At 40.2% G+C, this 20,349-nt stretch overlaps 1 protein-coding gene across 5 annotated transcripts in view; it reads left to right on the forward strand.

Annotated features, from left to right (window-relative positions):
• Positions 1-20,349, forward strand: part of SPIRE1 (spire type actin nucleation factor 1) — a 128,776-nt gene that overhangs the window by 99,317 nt on the left and 9,110 nt on the right. Inside the window, exons 9-13 of one of the 5 annotated variants that reach the window (XM_064705808.1) lie at positions 1,690-1,731; positions 8,647-8,810; positions 12,912-13,002; positions 13,739-13,881; positions 19,971-20,108. In XM_064705808.1, coding sequence (XP_064561878.1) covers positions 1,690-1,731; positions 8,647-8,810; positions 12,912-13,002; positions 13,739-13,881; positions 19,971-20,108 — 578 coding nt within the window. The remainder of the gene's footprint in view (positions 1-1,689; positions 1,732-8,646; positions 8,811-12,911; positions 13,003-13,738; positions 13,882-19,970; positions 20,109-20,349) is intronic. The other 4 variants (XM_064705812.1, XM_064705809.1, XM_064705810.1 and 1 more) reach the window with 4 other exon arrangements.

Below are 20,349 nucleotides of genomic sequence, written 5' to 3' on the forward strand. Positions count from 1 at the left end.
TGCTATCAAAAAGGAGGAAAAAAATAGCACATTACAGTGATGTATTCAGGAGCATAAGGTGTGTTTCACATGTCCAAACTCCTTTTTGCTCAGTTTATACAGTCAAGAGCCCAACTGCACTTGGCTGTTGGGGTGAGTGGGGGCTGCACTCTTGCAGTTGCTCATGTCTGATAAGGCTGTACCTATGGCATGTGTTCCCCAGCAGCCACAGGCTCTGTCCCTCTCTCTGCATCACACATGGTACAGGTAAGATCTTCTCTACCCTGGCCAGTCTCAGTCTAAACCTTCTTTAGAAATGGAGTTGAACTGTGCTCACAAAGGGAGAGGTTTGCGTAGAGGAGTTGGAGTGAGCTTTCAAAGGACCCCATAAAATTATCATTGTAAGCCATGGAGACAAGCACAGCCTTGAGGTACATCTGCTTTTAATTAAAACCATGGGTTTGTGACTCAGGCAAGTGGAGCTAATGGAGCTTGCAGAAAACTTTGTTTCATGTGCAGGTTTTATCAATGTCTCAGCATCAGGTGATAAACACCTTCTGCTTTAAGTATGTGCCTTTATGCTAAGTATGGACAGAAATTTTGGCACTGTTACTGTAGCTATTACCTATGCATAATTTCTAGTTAATGAATACAGAAAAAAACTCCCTGACTCCCAAATTTAGCTCTGAGTCAGCCACCTACTGCATGCAGCACTTTAAATTATTCTCATGAGCAAAACTTGTCCCAGTGCAACCTTTTTATAAACATCTTTTGGGGCAATGGTGGTATGTGTGTCTGACAGGCCCTTTCTACCAGCTTGCAGATTGATCACCTGTCAAGTAAAACACATAAGCTGATTTCAATTTTGATGCATTTTTGCACATTCTTGTCATTAGGCTTGGCCTATTTATCTGGATTAGTGCACTGAAATTTTGTTTTCAGTTGAAGAATATTTTGAGGGTCTGCCCTCTGAATACAGTGTTTAATTGGAAATATGGATAGGTCTTTCCAGAAACGAGGAACATCTGACCACTTTCTTATCTAACAATAAAATCATCAGAGGCCCAGGAAGAAGAGAATAATATTATGGATGCATTTTAAAGGCTAAGTGCACCTAAGGTTTTTAAAAAGAACGGGAATCAGCACAAATCAGATTTTGTGTGGCCTTTTTTTCCATCCTCTTCAAGGAGGATTGCTCTACTGCGCAAGCTTAGCTTGGGTGTCTCTCTTTATTAGTTTAATTGTAATCATTGGAGATTATGCTTAAAAAAATTAGAAATATCTTTATTTCAGGTCACTGAAACTTGTGTGAAATGTGGTTTTGTGCTTTCAATTTTTTTTCCAGCTCTTTCTCTCTCCTCTCTCTCTCTTTCCCTTTTTCCTGTTGCTCTTTCGTGGTGATTTTATGTTAGAGTAATAGATTTTTTAGATATTTGTCTCTTGTTTTGATATTTGATTTATTGAATTCCAAAAATCATAATTTACTAGTAATGTAATTGCTCTGTTTGCAAGTCCCGTTTATGCTACTGTAGTTTTCAGATTTTGAGCGTTACTACAGTGAAGCAGTTGTATGTCTGACACATTTTGGATTTAAGCAAGAGAGTCCAAAATGTCTCAAGCAGAGTTAATATTTTGTTTTTGTTATCCTTCTGCTTTTCTAAGAGCTGAATCATTTTCTTTTTTTGTTATGTTTGTTTCTTTTTTTTACAGCAATACGGCCACTTAGCATGTCTTACAGTTTTGACTTGTCAGGTAAAATGTGCTGCACCACCTGACGTGGTTGTTGTGCTTATTGTGAAATTTGTTCCATCTGTTTGTTGAATTCCCATCTAAGAAAGAAACTTGAAGGGATTCTTCCAAGATATGGTCAGTGAAAATAAAAAAATAGATAAATTAGTTATTAATACATACATTTCCCTTGCCATAAAAGGATGCCTAGGAGCAGGAAACATCTGCATTTCACCTGAAATACAGAGTGTATTCACCAGAATGCTGCAATTCTGCTTAAATTAATAAACAAAATAAGGTTATTTTGAGAGCTATTCCAGACTCTTAAAATGATTGCAGAGTTCAGCATCACCTTCAAGTCTGATTTATTATTGATAAATCTGACTTCTGTGTCTTTGCACTCACTTTTTTGACCATCTTTTGCAGTGCTTCATTTCTCACCAGGATCCTAAAACTAGCTTTGAACTCATCTACCTTTCTAGATTAAATGAAATATCCCTATGTATATTGATCTAGAAAGAAACTGCCAATTCTACAGTGTCTTTATGGCAAAAGCTTTCTGAGGTTTGAAATCAAAAACATTCACCAACAAAAAGGCTAAACCTGCCTTCTTTACTTGTTAGAACAAATAGGTTTGCTGGTAATAGCTGGTACAGAGGATCCAAAAGGTGACCCTTCATCAACTATCTAATATAAATTTTCAGGTTTCCTCTTGTTTGTAAGCCATTAGTTAGGACATGCAGCAGCTGTATGAACCTGCTCCCTTTGGATACTGCAATGTCAGATAGCCTAGTAGCCAGAAAAGAATTCATTCCTTCCTCATTATACACTAACATTTCCTGGATGATCAGTCCCAAAATTTCCATCATTGACATTGGAAATATTCAACATCAGCCTCAAAGGTTTGTTGGCAGAGAAGATAGCTAGCTCTTATCTAATTTTCCCTAGGTGAGTCTCAAAAAAGTCTCCAAATAAATCCATGTACCACCTCCCCTCCTTCCTCTGAGTTACAGATAGAAACATCTCATCTAGGACTTAGCAGAGTTCGCATCCTCAGTTTTTCCATGCATCCTTTAGCCTCATCTGGTTATTTTCCCCACAGAAAGGCATCATCTGACTGAAATGCTGGCATATTGTGAACCAGAAAGACCACATAGAAGTTTTACCTTAAAAATACAGCATTTATGTAATATGGGAACACAGTTCACAAGTGACATATCTGTGAACATGGCTCTGTGTTCTGACTGAGCCAGGGAAACAGCTTGCCAGTGTTGAGAGGGGAGGAGGGACTCTCACTGCTCCCTTCCTCCCCAGGCTCCCCTCTAAGCATGTGATTCTCCCCTTCTCTGTGTCAGTCCTGCTCATTTATTCACAAGAGGATTGTGTTAAACTCCTGTAACCCAGGAACAAATACTTCTAATAGTTTTTACCAGGTTGTTCTTCTGCTCTTTTAGTGATTGTAACCTGCCTACTATCTGATCAGATGATCAGAGAGCTGGCTGAGGAGGGCAGCTGATGAGCAGGGATGGAAGGGGGGGAAGGAACAGGCTCTGCTGTCAGAGGTGGTGACAAGCTGTTAATGCAGCTCGAGCCTTTTCGTGAAACCTTACACTCGTGGTGTGTGGTGCAGCTACTACAGCTGTCTGCTGGGATTCACATTACATATGTACATGGCATCAGATTTTACTCCCCTGAAAGCTGCAGGGCCCCCAGGGCCTCAGATAGAAGCATAAACAGGCAAACTTATGTTTTCAAAAAGTATTGCTACTTTCAGATGTGCCAAAAGTTCTAGTTTTAAGAATATAAAACTGAATATGCCAGTGACCAGCTAAAGGGAAATGTTCAGATCTGTCTTTCTATGTGTGTCTGTCTGCTTCTTCTTTTGCCTTTCATTTCTAAGAATTCTGAGATATCCTCATTTGTTTAAATTCAAACAATATTTTGTAATCCATACATTCATAACCATATTTTTTTTCTTTTGAAGAAGTAACTTTAAAAATCTGTAATGTACTTGGATTTCCTGGTTTTGACTGACCACTGAAGAATCTTCCTGGTTTCTTTATCCATCTCCCAAATGTGATTGGTTTTGGTTTTGCAAGTCATGTGGTTCTCAGCAAGTAGCATCATATGGCGTGACTGAGTGATCTGATAAAGTGTCCTTAGAAGTTAATTCAGGATGATTAAAACATTCCAGTTAGGTAGATGTGAGACACCAGATGAGCACTACAAGTGAATTAGGTGGGTTGGAATATTGATAGTAAGCAGATAAGCAGTAATTTTGGATGCTGTTGCTTCGCGTGCTTTTACTTTTTTCATTCTTTCAGAGGCAGAGAGGCTGTACTGTGCTTCCATCACTGCTTGCACACACTTGCTTTTTCACTGCTCTCATTGCACTCTGCTTGATGGAATTGCTGTCACAAAAACCCCACAAACCAGCTGAAAGAGAGAAGTGTTCCCTGCTAAGTGCTAAAGGACGGGTGCTGGTTTCTATTATTCATGCTGCCTGCGATGGGGAGGATGCAGAATCCTGAGAAGACTTGCTGGCACCAAGCCAGTGTAGGTGGTGTGTCACAGTGCCCAGCTCCACACATCTGCCTGCTGTTCTCCTGAAGAGGAGAGGAGAGGCTCCTGGGGTCTCCTTTTACGCTGCTTTTTCCTTCTGGTAGAATAGAAGGAACAAGTGGTAGCCACCTGTAGTGAGTTACCTGAGAGGTACTCAGAGAACAACTGGGGACCAGGGCACTCATTACCCCTTCCTTTAATAGAAAAATAGCTGAAAAGCAGCTTCATTTCAGTGCAGTGCTGAATGCAGCTCAAAAGATCAGTCATTGCCACTCTTAAGACTCCAGTTCTTACCTCAAAGCTGTGTGCATTGCTGCTTTGAAGTTGTTATTTCAGAAACAATTTGTACATTTTGGAGGAAGGAGGGAACTGGGAAATGTGCAGGGAGAGAGAAGGAAACTGAAGCATTTAACACCAAATTTCATGGGGATTATTACTTTTAGATTATGTCTGTGTCAGACCAGTGGGAGGCACCAGGTCTTTGTAAACTCTTTAGTTTACATAGCACAGTGATACATGGGATGCAAACACAGCAAAAGATTGATTTATTCGTTCTCAGGTTTGAATTTAACATCTGAAGTCCAGTGAAATGAGCACATCTCTGTTACTTTTACTTATTATGTAATATGTCCCACCATATTATTGACATAGTAGCCAGCAAAAAGCAAATTTATAATAATTCTGCAAATCTATTTTAGCCTTCTTTTAAACTCAGTGTAAAAAATTATAATCCCAAGGAGTACATTTCCTGTATAGAGGAAAATTTAGGTTTCTGTCCTCACTCTTGGCTGAGGAGAGCTGGTTAGGAAGCAGACAGCATATGGTTATATGGCTGCTGAGGTTTGCATGTAATTTGTGGTCTGGTTAATTCCTTGTTTCACAAGACATAATCTTACATGTAAACAAAGGCACATTTCATATTATCCTAAGTGGGGGTTTTTTGTCTCCCCCTTCCTAAGGCTGGTCAGGGAAGCCCAACACAAAGATCAAGTAATCAAATCAAGACCTTGCCTTCTTTCATTTGCCTGTTGAAAGCTTAGAGAAAATCTCAAAAGAAACCAAACACAATCATCCAATTTTCAGGTACTGTTCACTGTACTTGCTGCCTGAAAACACAGAGAAATGACACTCCCCAGCGTGTCTGATCTGACTCTCTAATAAATCCTAAACCCCAGGCTATAACTCACACAAGCCTTTTTAAATGTCATTGAAATCATCAAAATGTTTAAGTGTTCTGTGAACCTAGAGATTGTAAAATACTATCCATTTTTAAAAAATATATCTAAGTTTTTTTTCAAGGAGTTGTCCATTTATTTCTTCTGTCATGTTCATATTTATAAGATTTAGTCTCTTTGTTGCTTCTGACTTGTTTATCCTAAATAGTTTTATCTTGTTTCTGACAGTGTGTGATTATTCGTCACCTGTGAATGTTTCTGTTGTCCAAACAGATCACTAGAACAGCTTAAACAAACTAATCATTTTTTGGTCTATGTCTGCTAACAGATTCTGGTTTTAATTTTAGAACAAGGCTTTTTTCTTGAAATCTGTTTGTTAACACCTCAAATGTTTCAAAATTTGAGCTGAAACATTTCAATGTTTCATGATCTTTTCCTTAAATTATGATAATTCATTTATTCACATGGATTCAGTACTGTAAGTGCAAGAATGATAAATTGAACTTGATTGATCAAATGGATTTTATAGATTGGACTGTTTTCTAATTTTATTCTTTTTTTATTATTATTCTTTCATGCTTGCCAGTTGCAAAAACTCCCTGGTTTTTTTTTTCTCTAGAGGAAAGAATGGTGATAAATCACATTTCCTACTGAAGAAACCTTGAAAACAAGTACTATGATGGATTGTCTTCTTGATTCACCTAAAATTTCTTTGGTGTTTCAAGAAGGCTTGAATCAACATATGAGCAACTCAGCAATATGTATGAACAACTCACATGTGCCTGACTTTAAATGACAGCTGGTTTGGGCTTCCTAGATCATGATTGGCTACATAAATTACTTGCAAAATGGACCAGAGAGTTCTATTTCTGAAACCTAAAGAAATTTGGCCTGTATTCCTAGGGGAGAAAAAAAACAAACAAAAACCACCAGAAAAAAACAATTTTTGATGTGAAAACACATTCCATCCCCTGCCGTAGGGGTGTGTCTGATGGTGTCCCCCCTTTTTCCTTTCCCCAGGCCTATTGTGTATTTTGCTTTTTGGCAGGAGAGCAGTGCTGCTGGGCTTCCATCATTTATCTCCCAGTGAGTCCAGCAGTGCTTGCAGGGCATTCTTCACCCTCCCTACCACCAGGCAGGGGAGTCCCCACCCAGGAGGTTTAGAGGAGAAGGGGCACCACCTTTGGCTCTTGTGGGGTGGTGCTGGGGCTGCTTCCTTGGATGGTCTCTTCAGGAACCGCCCTGTGCCATCCGAAGACAAATCAAAGGTTGTTCTTGATCATTTGGGAAACTCAGAACTTCTTCAATCAGCTACATGCCAGCTAGTTATGAGGTCTCCAGAAGTGTCACTGGCAGCAGGGAGGGGAGGCAGTTTGCGTTTTGTTTTCCTGCTGCCCCTTTCTGGAATTGCGTTGAGCTGCTGGCAGAGCAGGAATGCATTTGATGTGGGGGACGCCCATGCTGTACCCACAGAAATCCAGGAGGAAGAAAACCCATGACCTATAAGCCATTGTGGTAGTCAGGACAGCCATTAGCAAAGCCTTTGAAGATAGGAAGTAAGGGTTAGGGAGACTAAGTCTTTGATTGCAGCTCTTTGTAGGAAGGACCTGAAGGCAGTAATCACACTGTAGTACACAGATTCATAGGGCTGGAATGTCACCATGACTTTATTAGCCCAAATAATTGCCTTTTCTTATACTCCCAGTTGAAGATATGATTTATATAGCAACTATAATGTACCTCCTCTCCTTTTTAGATCCGTTTCCAGCATTTAACAATAATCTGGATAATTCTTAAAAATAAATATATTGGTTTAACTTATTCATTTTCTTAGTTTATTTCAATAGGTGCTGTGGTGAGAATGTTGTTAAACAGACCTACTTCTGTAGCTGTGCTTTGTGTAGTGTGTAGCTTTGATTTACCTGGTGCAAGGATGGCTTTATCCATGCAAATGGTGTTGTAGCAGGAGTGACTGTCTGTTTATACCAGGGCAACTGTGTAACTAACTCCCGGTGATGTGTGAGTGCTTGCATTGTTGGCACTGTGAATACCTGGGTGATAACATTTCCCTGTCACAGTCCTCCCAGTAACCTAAGGTACAAGTCACTTGACCCTCTGTGCCTCTTTTCACCCTGTATAAAAATGGGAATAATTACTCAGCATTACCCTAGCCTTGTAATACCTGGAGGTACCTTGTTATTACAAGGCTGGGGAAGGAGTCCTGTAATTACATGAGTAGAAAAACACATTTGCAGAAAGACCAGCTGCTTAGACATACATGCAGATGGGAGATTAAAAGCTTCTCTTCCTTGTCCCTCCAACATAATTTTCTTCAGATTGGAATACTGTACTTAGTACTTTTACAGGGATAAAACTGATTTATCAGACCAAACTCTAAGCTGTCCTAAAATATCAAAGGCTAGGTCATTATCTTAATGTCTAAAGCTAAGCTAGGCTAAGCACAGCAGACCCAAAGCTTACATTATCCAAGATGCATCTTCATTGCACACTGGCAGAAATCCTGAGTAATTTACTCAGTGGAGTTTCATCCTTGTAAAAGTTATGTAGATGAAAATAGAGCTGGAGCCTCATGTTTCTGCTGTTCCGTGAAGGTCTGACCTCTCAGACCTGTTTTTAATACAAAAGGCCAAGCAAGCCCAAGAGTTGTGCATGTGTTTGATGAACACTCATTATTTACCTCATTTTCATTCCTTCTCTGTATCCTGCAGAGTAAAGTGCAATTCTGTCCTCACAGGAAAAACTGGGTTTACTCCATACTAAACCTCCTAATTTCTGTGTGGTGATGTCTTCAGATTCGCTGGAAACCCACTTGCCCAGATATGGTTGTGCATTCTTCTGGTCCTTGTTACATAGTTAATTACAGACTGTAGCTTGAAGGAAGAATATTTTCGGGTTTAACACAGGCAATTTTTCTAAAGTTGATTGCTGTTGGTGTGAGGTTGGGTTTTAGCATTATGCAATGCTGCTTTTTGCACTGCTTTCATTCTTTCATACTGCTTTTGTACTGCAAGCCATCGCCTGTAATTGTCTGAGCAGTGAATCACTAAAGTAAAATAATTGCACAGATACAACTATCACAACAATTTTTTTTCCCTTTTGAGTGTATTGCCTTAGCAGTAAGATTTGAGAAGGCAAAATGCATTTCAGGTGCAAACACCAATTGTTCTGTTTCTTTTGGTAGAAGTACCGACGCCAGAGGCTGGCAGAAAAGTAGCGGATGCCTCTGTAGTGAACGGCAGCCCGGCACCCCAGGGAAAGCAGAACGGGGCCACACAGGCGACAGTGCAACGCAAGAGACTCCTGAAGGCTCCCACACTGGCTGAGCTTGACAGCTCAGATTCAGAGGTAAAAAATCAGGACACAACTTGCTTCTCGATTTGTCAGAACTGAGTCTTGCGTCTTAGTTTGCTGAACTGATCAGATGAGAAGTGACTGTGCAAATTATAATCCGAATTTTCCATGGCTACTTTGTCAGCCCACAGAACTTCAAAAATACTAAATCAGACCCAAAAAAGGAGAATATTCTTTTGAAAGATTAAATGGTAATTTTGGCATTAAACCCACATTTACTTGCTTTCCTAAATACCCAGTATCTGTCCACAGTGTGTTTGTAGCAATTATGCTTTTGGGAATTTAGGAAAGTACATAGCACCCTTCCGGCACTCATGCAGTAGCTGCTAAAGGACTCAGATGTGGGCCTAGCCTCACCATAAAAGCTGTTAATAAAGAGCAGCAGCTGTGCCAGAGGGGTTGCAGTTTGGTGCAAATGTCAGCGCATTAATTTGCTATATAAGATTGGGAAGGAACACCCCAAAATGTTTCATGGATAGGGACAAGCAAATACCACTCAGATGGAGAAATAATTTTGAATTCATCCACTCCAAATGAAGTGTTAAAGATTTAAAAAAGCATTAGAAGGAGAAAACCTTAAAAAGCTTTTTAGTTTCAAAGCTGCATTATATATGATCCTCAGGAAGCACCAACATTACATCCCCAAGAATGAGCTTTGTCTTCTGGACCAGTAGTGTTATTAATTGAGTTTGGACCTTTCTGAAAGTTAAGCTGTCTGGAAAGCACATGCAGGCAGGCTTTATTCACAGAGGATAATTTTAGCCTGGGGAAAGCAGTCTTCCCTGACTCTTTTTCTCTCTTGTAAATGGGTAAGGAGGGGTTTCCTGACAGGGTGGTTACAAAGGCGTCTATGCTGAAAGATAGGAGGCTGGGAAGAAATATATGTGGGGAGAAATTTATATCTTTGCATAGTTTCTGATCTGTGAAAGGTTGGCCCTCTTTGGGGTTATCCTGTGGGTGACTTGTGTGGGTGCATAATTTGGTGCATCTGTTCTGAAAGGAGAAGAGATTTGCATTCTGAGATCAGTCATCAGTCTTTAAAATTACAATGGAGGCTATATGTGGTTTGTTAATATGAATGAAGCTGGGCAGGATGCAGGAATACTAAGATCTGTCAGTGAGAGTTGGGTCTTACAGCCTGTGCCTCTGTGTATCCTGAAGCATCATGCTATTTCACACAGGAAAATGGGCAGAAGTCAGTAAAAGAAAATTGTGTAATGGGAAATGTGAAATGCTTCTTGTAGAAGGGAAAAATAAAATGTCTGAACATGACTATTGATTAGGGAATACTGTATAGGCAAGCAAAGTGGTATGGAACAGGCTCTGGAACATATAGCAAAAGATAAATTGAAAATAAATCAACCACATTGAGCTGTCACAGAGAACAGATGCTGGACTAGTTTGGGTCAATAGAAATAGCTGGTGAAGCAACTGAGATGATAAAGATGCTCAGCAGAATACTGGTTGGGCTCAGGAAGAGTGCTAAGGTAGTGAAAATAAACTGAAGGGACTTTAGGTGAAGTTTTCAAGGTGGTGAAGGGCATAAAACATTGGAAGAGAGTGAAGATTTCTCTGTCCAAATGTTTTATTTCTTCCCTGACTTTTACTTTGTATGTAACACAGAAAAGAGTCTGTGTATTTTTCTGATTGCCTGTAAATGTCTTGGCCACCTCTTTGTCTGCAGTTTGAGTTGGGCTTAACCTATTTGGAGTTACTCACTGGGAGTGAAATTATTAATGTGTTGTGCCCTAAATTACAGGCTGGAAACACCTGCACTGCTGAGCTGTGGACCTCCAAATGAGCTGTGATGCAGATGCATTTTCTTCCCCACGTGTCCCCTTTGTTCCTTCATGAGTGTTGCAATGCAGGCTGTGTCCCAATACTCAGTGTAGCCAGGCAGAGGTGAAAGGCAAGGTCTGATACAGCCCTATGCCCATTTTCTATGAAGGAGGAATATTATATAAATTCTTCCTTCTTTCTGTCCTTGCTTTTTCTACATCACCACTAAAATCACAGATTCCAGGGATCATGGAAGAGGAAGTGCCATTTTGCTTTGTGTGGCTAAGAGAAGTAACAATCTAATAGTCACTTTTGATACAGATTAAAAAATTGTCTCTTCCTTGTGAAGCTACAGCTATCTGGCCCAAAATTGTGTCTGTAATAGATTTAGATGTTTTAAGATGCAGCTTTTTCAGTAACTGTAAAATTCTTATTTTTTGACACTCTGGAGAAATGCAGAGTTCTGGATGTTTGGTTTGATCCAACATCAAATGTAAAATGTCAGATAGTCTAAAATAATAATCAACAGTTGCTGTATAGATATGGAGGAATCCCTCTATGTTTGAGAAATTGTACGACAGAAATAGCATTGTCAGTCCATCTGTTTGTGCACAGAAGTAGTAATTTGAAATTACTAACATTGAGTACCTGTTGTCTAAGTAGGATTTTATGTCCAATTTAATTTCCTCCTGGCTTCTGTTTTCCATGCCCTGGTTTATACTTATTATTTTTTATACTTGGCCCCTGGCTCCAACAGTTCATTCTTTAGAAGAGCAGAAGAGCTTACTTAGTTCTTCATCTTAGCTCATTAGCTTCTCCAGCAATGGTAAACTTCTTGTCCACTCAGAACAATCTGACTTCTACAAAGTGAAAAGTTTAGTTCCCTTTGTTCAGGGCTGTTCTCTTTCTCAAAATGTAAATATTTTACTCTAGGCTTACAAACACTCTTGCACCCCGTCTAAAGGACATCCAATTGTCATGGAGGTTCTCCATTGGTCTTTTAAGGCAACCATGCAGCAATGCAGAGTTACAGCCAGCTCTGTAGCTGAACTGTACTGCTTTCTGCAAGTAAAACAGCTGATGTAGCTCAGTGTGCTGCTCAAGCTTCCTCACAAGCTTCCCATCACAAGTGTTTTGTGGGGTCCCAACTGAAATGTTAAAGTGAACATACTGTTTTGGGATGAGAGCTGGTGTAAGACCCCTTGCAGAGTACTGTGTTGTGGCAAATAGGTGGGAACAGTTTCCTCAAATACAACAGCTACCCTTGGGCTAAGCCTAAAGGACAGATCACCTGATGGGAATTTGTGGAGGCCTGTGTCCTGTGATGCGTGGTGCTCACTGAGGTGATCCTGCCAGCTTTGCTTTCTGACTTGCTGTTACCAAAGAAGGCAGTCTTGCAGCCAGTGGAGATTTTCAGCTAAGGAAATCTGTGAGAGAGAAGCTTAGCCACTTGCTGGATTTTAGGGCAGGTCATTTGTTTGATCTTGTAAATCTTGACAGCCTAAATGATGTTAAGTCTTTTTGGTTGAAAGCGTTCACGTTAGAGGTAAAGAGTGTTCAAGCTCAGTCCTCCAGCACTCTTCATTTGGGAGGCTTCTGTGACCATCTCTTTCTTTGCTGGTAGCAGGTAGCTAGAGACAGGCTTTAGGTGACAGCCAAGGATTTAATAATTTGAGTGGCATAAAGGTTTAGATAGCTGAGAGGTGTTAAGTCAAAGCCCATTTCACTTTCCTTCATCTCACAGGAGTTGCCCTTGGCTGTTGAGAAGAAGCATGCAGACAGTGAATGAGATTTCTTTTAAATACAGAAGAAAGGACAAACACACCAGGATTGGGAATTAGGGAACAGTGCAGTCAAATTCAGTTTAATTTCTCTTCACCAGAGTCACTTGTGTGAGTGGCTTCTTTCCTTTGGAGGCCAGAGAAATCTAAGTGTTAATTCCTTGTTAACGTGAGATATAAAAGCTGTGTTAACATATCTGCTGTAGCTGAAAATTCCTAGGGGTCTTTAAATACAACAAGGAAAATTAACAGTTTACAGTGCACCTCTCTCCCTATCTTGTTCTTTCATGCAGTAGTTAAACACACTGAATTCAAATAATGTACCATTTATTTCACTTTCTAAAAATTGGAGCACTGAAATTCTGTTTGCTCAGTACTGTGGAGAGTCAGTGTTTTTCTCAAGACTTCCAAGACTTTAAGTGACTGAATGGTCCAAGATATCTTTGATAGCTTGTGTTTTCTGTGTGCTAAAAAGCAGTAAAAGAACTAAAAACAGTCCCTGAGGATTTTTGTTTATTTCCTTCTTGCCACACAGGAGGAATCAGTGCACCAGTCAGGAAGTAGCAGCAGCATCTCCCCCTCACAAGTGGAAGACCCCTCTCAAGAAGGCACCAGCAGCAGAAAGAGTGAGTTATGAGAGAGCCCAGTGGCTGCTTTTACTCACCTCTATTGTCTCCTGTGCTATGAACTTTGTCTCACACTTATATGGAAAGCTGAAGCTGAGTGTGGTTAATGGAATAAACTTCTAAAGCCGAACCCTGCTGAATGGGTCAAGTGTGATAAACAGTTGGGAGGCATTAGCCTCCACTCTGGGTGGATATCTTTGTGAAACAGGTTTCATCCCTGAAGTTTATGTAGGACTGTAGAGGAAGTCACAAGTGAATGGAGGGGATAGCTTAGCTATGCTCATCTCTTAAAATAATTTTTTGCTATTGAAGCATGTCCAAGCCTAAGACCAATGTAAAATTCTCCTCCATCTCTGCCACTGTGGCAGTGTTTGAAAGACACTTAGCAATCACCAGTATTTCCCAAAAATACTTACTGGGAAAAGGGCAAGATCTGGCCTCTTTTTTTAGGCACAGTTATTGCAGGTTTTACTGTGTAACAATATTTTTAATTTGTTTGAAGCATTTCAGTTTCATTGGGAAGGTTTTGTAATGAGCTGTGTAATCTGTGCATGTTTCCTGTGTATGATGGTGAAATAATGAGAACAATATCCTGAAACACCTCAGTATGGATATGTAACTTCAGCCACCAGTAGTAGGAATTGTAGCAAATCAGTGGCTGGATGAAGTACTGAGCAATGTTATCCAACAGTCTCTCATAGAAGAGCTAACTTTTTTGTACTGATTGAATCCTTAGTGCCTCCAAAGTTCTTGCCCATATCATCCACGCCGCAGCCCGAGAGACGGCAGCCGCCGCAGAGACGACACTCCATTGAAAAGGAAACACCAACCAATGTGAGACAGTTCCTACCCCCTTCAAAACAGAGCTCCAGGTCACTTGTAAGTGGAGTGGGTGGTAGGAGAGAGAAAAAGAGGAATGCTAAGAGTATAATGAAAATTAAAACTTGGCTTCAGTGTGATTAGAACATGACCCAAAGAAAACTCCTCAATTCAGAAACAGCTCTTGGCTACTAAAGGTGTTTTGAAATCAAGATTTGAACTTTGTCTCTCTAACATATTTATCCAAAATCCCAGGTACAGGTGCCTCAGAAAACATTTGCACTGTGATTAGGACTCCGGGTAAACCACGTGTCTTGATTTTTGTTTCAGAATGTTACCAAAACAGATGAACTTCACCTTACTGATATTCCACTTGAATAGAGACAATTCCAAAGCAGTGGATCTATTTTGGGATTTGGGGGAATTTTTTTACTTGTTGGAAGTATTGCAGATAATAACTGGATGAATTGAATGATTTCTTTTCTTCCCACCTTAAGAACTTGCCTGGTAATGTTTATACATACGAAAGCTCTTTCAGTAATCCAAATCAAGGTTTGTCTGTGTTGCTTTGTTGAAGTTACTGAGGCAAAAACCTGTTTTACTGCTTGAAAAGAAAGTACAGTGCATTTGATCAATTAGCTTTAATTGAGAACTGTTTTCCAGCAGAGTACAAACAGCAGAGGGTATGAAATCCTGGTTCGTTTATGCTGACATACTGATTAGTGCATTGTAACTTCATGCAGGGTATGTTCCCTGTCTCTTTTCCTACCAGCAGGGTTTCAGAGTGTGCCCCATGAGGTGCTGGTGAACAGAGAAATCAATAAACACATCTGAGTTTGAAAGGAAGGGAATATTCACTCGCCCTGTCTTGTAGTGCAGTGGTATTAAAGGGCTTTGAAGAGCGTTTTTGTCAGCCCAAGAGTTGACAGCCGGGATCCCAAACTATTAGATGATGATGCTGATCAATTATAGGGAAAATACCTCCAGATATTCCCATAATGGGCCTTTCCTTTTCAGAGGTCTGCTGGATTTTATTACATCCATCCAAGTAGAATGTAGTTTTTTATTCCAGGTGCAGGTCAGGTAGTAACGTGTTTATAAATGCACAGCCCAGGTGGACATCTCCTGCTAAAGTGAACTTGGAGCAGGATGTATTGCAGCAGACCCATACTGGAGAGCTCCTTCAGCATGTGTTTGAAGTCACTGTCACATTAAATGGGTTGCTCTGGCACCTCCTGCTGCGGGAGGTGGAAACCTGTGGAAACCCAGACTTTGTCTTCTGGTAAGCCCAGTGTCATTCACAGACAAATAGTTCAAAAGGAGGATGGCAGAAGGCATCCTGAGTTATACTGAGACATTTGCTCCATCACACTTCTGGTGTATCTGAGTGTGCTACATTGTAATATTAATCTTGTGTATTTCAGAGGATCATGCAACTTAAAATCTTATATGAGGCTGTTGTTTTAAATAGGTCAACCAAGTTATTACCAGAACCTTCTTGACCACATACATACTCTCACTCTGTCAGTCTGTTCATTGGCATAAGTCTAGAAAAATACATTAAAAATAAAATCATTGCAGAAAAACTAATTCAGTTATTCCATTCCCCCTGAAAAATACTAAAGGAAAAGGGAGGAAAAGCCATTAGATAAGTCAGGCTAATTTGGGAACAGATGGGAAGGGTTTTACTAGTTTCTTTTGTGCTTAGGGGGATATTTTTTGCTTGTTTTGAGTTTTTTTGTTTTTTTTTTTTTTTTTTAATCTCTAGAGAACTGCCACCTACCTTGGTTTTGACTTTGAAGGGAAAAAGAAGGAAGCTAGTAGTGAAATGATGTTCTGTTAATAAGAACCTATTTTATTTGATGCCTGGAGAGCTAATTCTTTAACTTGGCAATAGTGCCCTCTAGGGTGTAACAGACGCCTCCCTCAACTCCTGTTTTTCATTCTGGGAGATGTGTTCTGGTATGCTGGCACTGGCCCAGTTCCACGCTTTGGCTTTCTGCAACTCTCTCCTTCCCAGAGGGATGCCAGCCTCTTCCAGTGGCTGCTCCAGATGTTGCACCTGTGAAATTGCCATTCCCAGAGTGAATGCTTCTCAATAAGTGCAGAGTATAATTTATTTTTTATTTGACCTCACACTTCTTTATCCCTTTCTCCAGGACTGATGGAGTTTCATTTCTTATCACCAGCTCCTGTGACCCTGGTTTCTCTCCAAGGTGAAAGAGGCCTTGTCAGCAAATAGCTGTCAATGCCAGTGCAACCAGGCAGGGGTTTGCTACAGTCTCTTAGCAGGATTAGCAGGAAACTGCTCTGTCTTGCATACTAATGATGATTTTGTGAACTGGCATCTCATCAGACAGAGGTAGTTAGGCCCAAGTAGGTGGAGAGGGGAAACTAACTTGGAAAAGTGCCAAACACAGTCCTTTTGACATGTCACCCTGCCAGTGGTACATGGAAAGGCAGGGTGGCTCAGTGATTTTGGGGGGGTCAGCCCTGGTGGTTGCTGTAGTGAGCTGATTTGGTGCTTAATCAGTGAGATCAATTCAGTGTCCTGAGATTTACCTGTGGGTGCCTTTGCAGTCTGTTTGCTTTTTTAATTATTATTTTTATTATCATTATTTTTTTTCATGACCCAGAGGACCAAAGCTAATGGTTTCATTTATACACAGCATTCGCTTCTCTGCTTCCTATCTATTGTTCAGGTTCCTAGGATAACCAGTTTATTTCCAAGGATGACTTTCAGACCACTTTTTACAACTATGCAAACAGCTTCTCTGCTCAGCTCTCATCCCGTTGAAGCAGCCATGTGTGGGGTGGCAGGGGCTATGTACTATCTCTGTGAGAGAGCTTTTGCCAGCAGGTGGAAACCCGCAAAGGTTTGCCTCTTTTTGCTGGCTTTGGAAATCACCTTCACCAGCATGTTCCCTCCTAGGGGAGCACTTCCTCAGCTGTGGCAAGAATTACAGCTTAGGCTGGGACATTGCACCTGATTGACTTTGATTTCAATGTGTGTAGGATATTTGTGTGTCTTCAATCACCTCACGGGGAAAAGAAATCAGTTCTGAAAGGACAGCAAACTAAAAATGCAACATCACCAGATTATCAATGGGACAGACTTTAAACATTACAGCACGTGAAGATCCTGCAGCAAAAATCCAGCAAAACTATTGTGATCCTTGGACTATGTTTAAAAGAATGAGGTTTTATGTTTCTCCCAAGGTACACTATGTAGAATGGGAGGGCATTTGCAATCTGCTTTACTTGAAAGCCCATATATTGTTTTGGTCCTCAGCACACTTGTGTATCAGAACTTGCAGAATAGCTCATATTCATCTATCAGGGAAGGCAAAGCCACTGAAAATAAAAAGTATGTAATTTACCTCTGTGTTAACTGAACATGAATTATTTAATTTTTCCTTCATTTTGTTGTCCCAACCAATAAGTGGAAGGGTGAAACCTCTTGTAGGAGAGTTTATAGTTGAGATACACTGAGCTGACCTTTTAGAAACTTTTAGTCTGCAAAAGGAGCAAGAGTTTAGAGTGCCTGACTAATTGTGAATTGCAGAATTTAGAGGCCACTCTGGCGCTCATTCATTTTGCAATTTACCAATGCAACTCATTTGAATGTCTAGTGACATCCTTTAATGAGAAGAAGGAATACATTAGAGTAAAAATGTGTTAGTCAACAGAACCTATTAGGTGTGTGTACACTGAGAATGACCTACAAAGCACATTATGGGTATGCAAGTCTTACTACCTGCTTTTCCTGCATAAAATAATTATACATACACACTTTAAGGTATAGTGTTTATAAAATGATTGCATAGTCAGAGTTAAGCCAGTCCCCAAGAGGATCACGGACAATTCAAGTTCAAAATCATATTTGCAAATAATATTTTTTTCCCCTTTAAAAATAAGCATATGGGCTTGTGTTTAATATTAAAATGAGTATTGAGTGTATTTCTGGAAAATCAAGACCATTCAAATCACATTTTGCCTTTACCATGTTCTGTCATATGCGAGTATTGCAGAGAGTACTCTCACTTGGAGCTGCTGAATTTGGGTGCAGGTTTGAAGTTTGAGCAGTAACTCCAAAGCATCATTGTTCAATGAAGTTTAGCCAGTGCTTAGCAAAATTTAATTAATTTCAATGCCTTAGAGGTAGTGTAGAAAAAAATATTTTCTTGTGTACTTATTTATATTCTGAAAAGGGAAAAAAAACCCCAAGCAGTTTTCCGAAAACTGATTATTTATCTTTCATTTAATGTTGCATTAACATTTTGTTGTCCTTGTGTAATCACTGGAATTAAAACATTAGCATTTAAACATGTGAATATTTTCTATGTTTCCCCTGCTGCCTGCTGGCTATTTCTATTTTAATGGTATTCATTTTGATTGGTACGACAACAGGCCCACACTATTCCCCTAGTACGTGCTCTACACCTATAGCAGATCCGCAGAATTTCTTCAAAGGAGCAATATTCCCCGACGTCATCGTTCTGTAAATTAAAGGAATGGGCGTTCATGAGGGGGAAGGAAGAGCTTCAAGTAAGAAATGTCTTTCTAAAGGACTTAAAGCTCTGGTTGATTGCAAGCATTCAGTCAGCTCATTCACCTCGGATAGTTTCCCTCAGTCTCCCAGGATGCAGACTGGGGGGTTTGCTGGCATTGTGTGCATCCCGCTTTCCCACCCACTTCCTCTCCCGTGCCTCCCCATAACAAGGCAGTTGCTATGGGAAGAACCCAGAACAAAATGCTGAGAGCTGCTGGTTAGCTGTAAAGTTGCTCATAAGGAACAGAAGATACTTTGTTTTGGCTGTGCACTTTTACACCTCAGAGCAAATTGCAGCTGCTTTTGATATAGTTTGTTTTTTCCAGAAAACTAGTTTTCCATATCCCAAAGGTTTAGCTGGCAAATCTAACAAAGTTAACTCAATTCTAGTCTTTTGTGGGGTACCCTAAACAGAGTGAAGTTTCTTTGTGTTCCCTTTCTAGATAGGTAAGACAACAGTTTTTAAAAATGTGGTGGTTCCTAAATGCTAATGTTTGCCAGGTCTGCAATGTAGAAGGATTTTCTTTTTAATCTGATGGAAAGACAGAACTCTGAGTACATGGAAATGGAGCATTTCCGTACTAATCCGATTCATCACTTCAATTTGTAAACGAGATCTCCAAACTGTCAGCCACGTCTTTGTGTATGCAGGAGAAATTTCCTTCGTTTATTCAGAGAGCAGTGCCTGTCATTGTCATTACTGCACAGTAGCCCCTCTGGGCTGACTGAAAAGGTTCACTAAGCATTAAGCAATGGGAGTTCCCACAGAGGTTTCTGTCTTTCTTTTGGAAATGTATAATCAACTACTGGGCTGAATTACAAATTGGGTTGGTGCTTTTTATTCCCTGGTACCAAATTCAGGAATTCTGCACTCAATATTCTCCTAAATGCTGCAACACAGAACAAATACAACATTTTGTAAGTGGAAAATTGTGCTGTTAATTCTCTATTTGAGTCTCTACCATTTATAATGCAGCACTGGGTAAGCAGTTCACCTGCTTGATACTGGATCATTATTCTGTAAAACTTAAATTGCTGCTGTTACTTTCTGGGGCAGAAAGGAGAACTTTTCTGCCTGAGCTGATGTAACTTTTTATGGTCTTGGTGTGATTGTGACCATGTGGTACCACTGAATAAAAATTTTTGCTAGAATGGGCTACTAACAACTTTCCTTGGCCACTCTGGGCATCACCAAGTCTGAGAGAAATTATTTGATGTATACCTCAAACAGTATACATAAAATAATGCCATCTACCATATTTCATTTTCCCTTTCAAATTATAAATCTGAATGTTGATTGGCTTGAAACAAATGTTCACAATTAAAGACAAATGGAGAGAAGGGTCAAGTGATTTGAGGAGGAAAGATGAAGAAAACTCATCATTGTGAAGGCTGAACATAAAATCATTTACATCACATTTATGCAGCTTCCAGTGGTTTGAGACTCATGTGATGCCCATGAATGAGCCAGTGCTATTCCAGTTTGATGGGAGAAACCCCCTGTTTCTGGAGTTACTAACAAGGTGGCTGGTTGTCTAAGTTGAACTCTGGAAGAAGCCATTTGTCTTTGAAATAATATGGGGTTTTTGGCTTCCAGGAGGAGTTCTGTTACCCCGTGGAATGTCTGGCTCTGACAGTGGAGGAGGTCATGCACATCCGTCAGGTGCTTGTGAAGGCCGAGCTGGAGAAGTACCAGCAGTATAAAGATGTCTACACTGCTCTCAAGAAAGGAAAGGTAGGGCTCAGTCTGAGGAGGCTCTGAAGGGCACTGAGAGAGGCCAGTTGCACAAGCCTCCCATTTACACATTTGTTTCTTACCCTCTATTGGAGAGAAAGAAGAGTTATCCACCAAACATGTGCATATCCACCTAAATGTGTGACACATGGGTCAACTTCCTCGAGTGATATCCAGAAACATCAAAACTTTTCATGGAAACACTTGGTTTGTTCAGATTGCCTATAAAAATTCACTAGCA

The sequence above is a fragment of the Zonotrichia leucophrys genome, chromosome 2 (assembly GCF_028769735.1).
Source record: "Zonotrichia leucophrys gambelii isolate GWCS_2022_RI chromosome 2, RI_Zleu_2.0, whole genome shotgun sequence".
NCBI classification, from domain to species: domain Eukaryota; kingdom Metazoa; phylum Chordata; class Aves; order Passeriformes; family Passerellidae; genus Zonotrichia; species Zonotrichia leucophrys.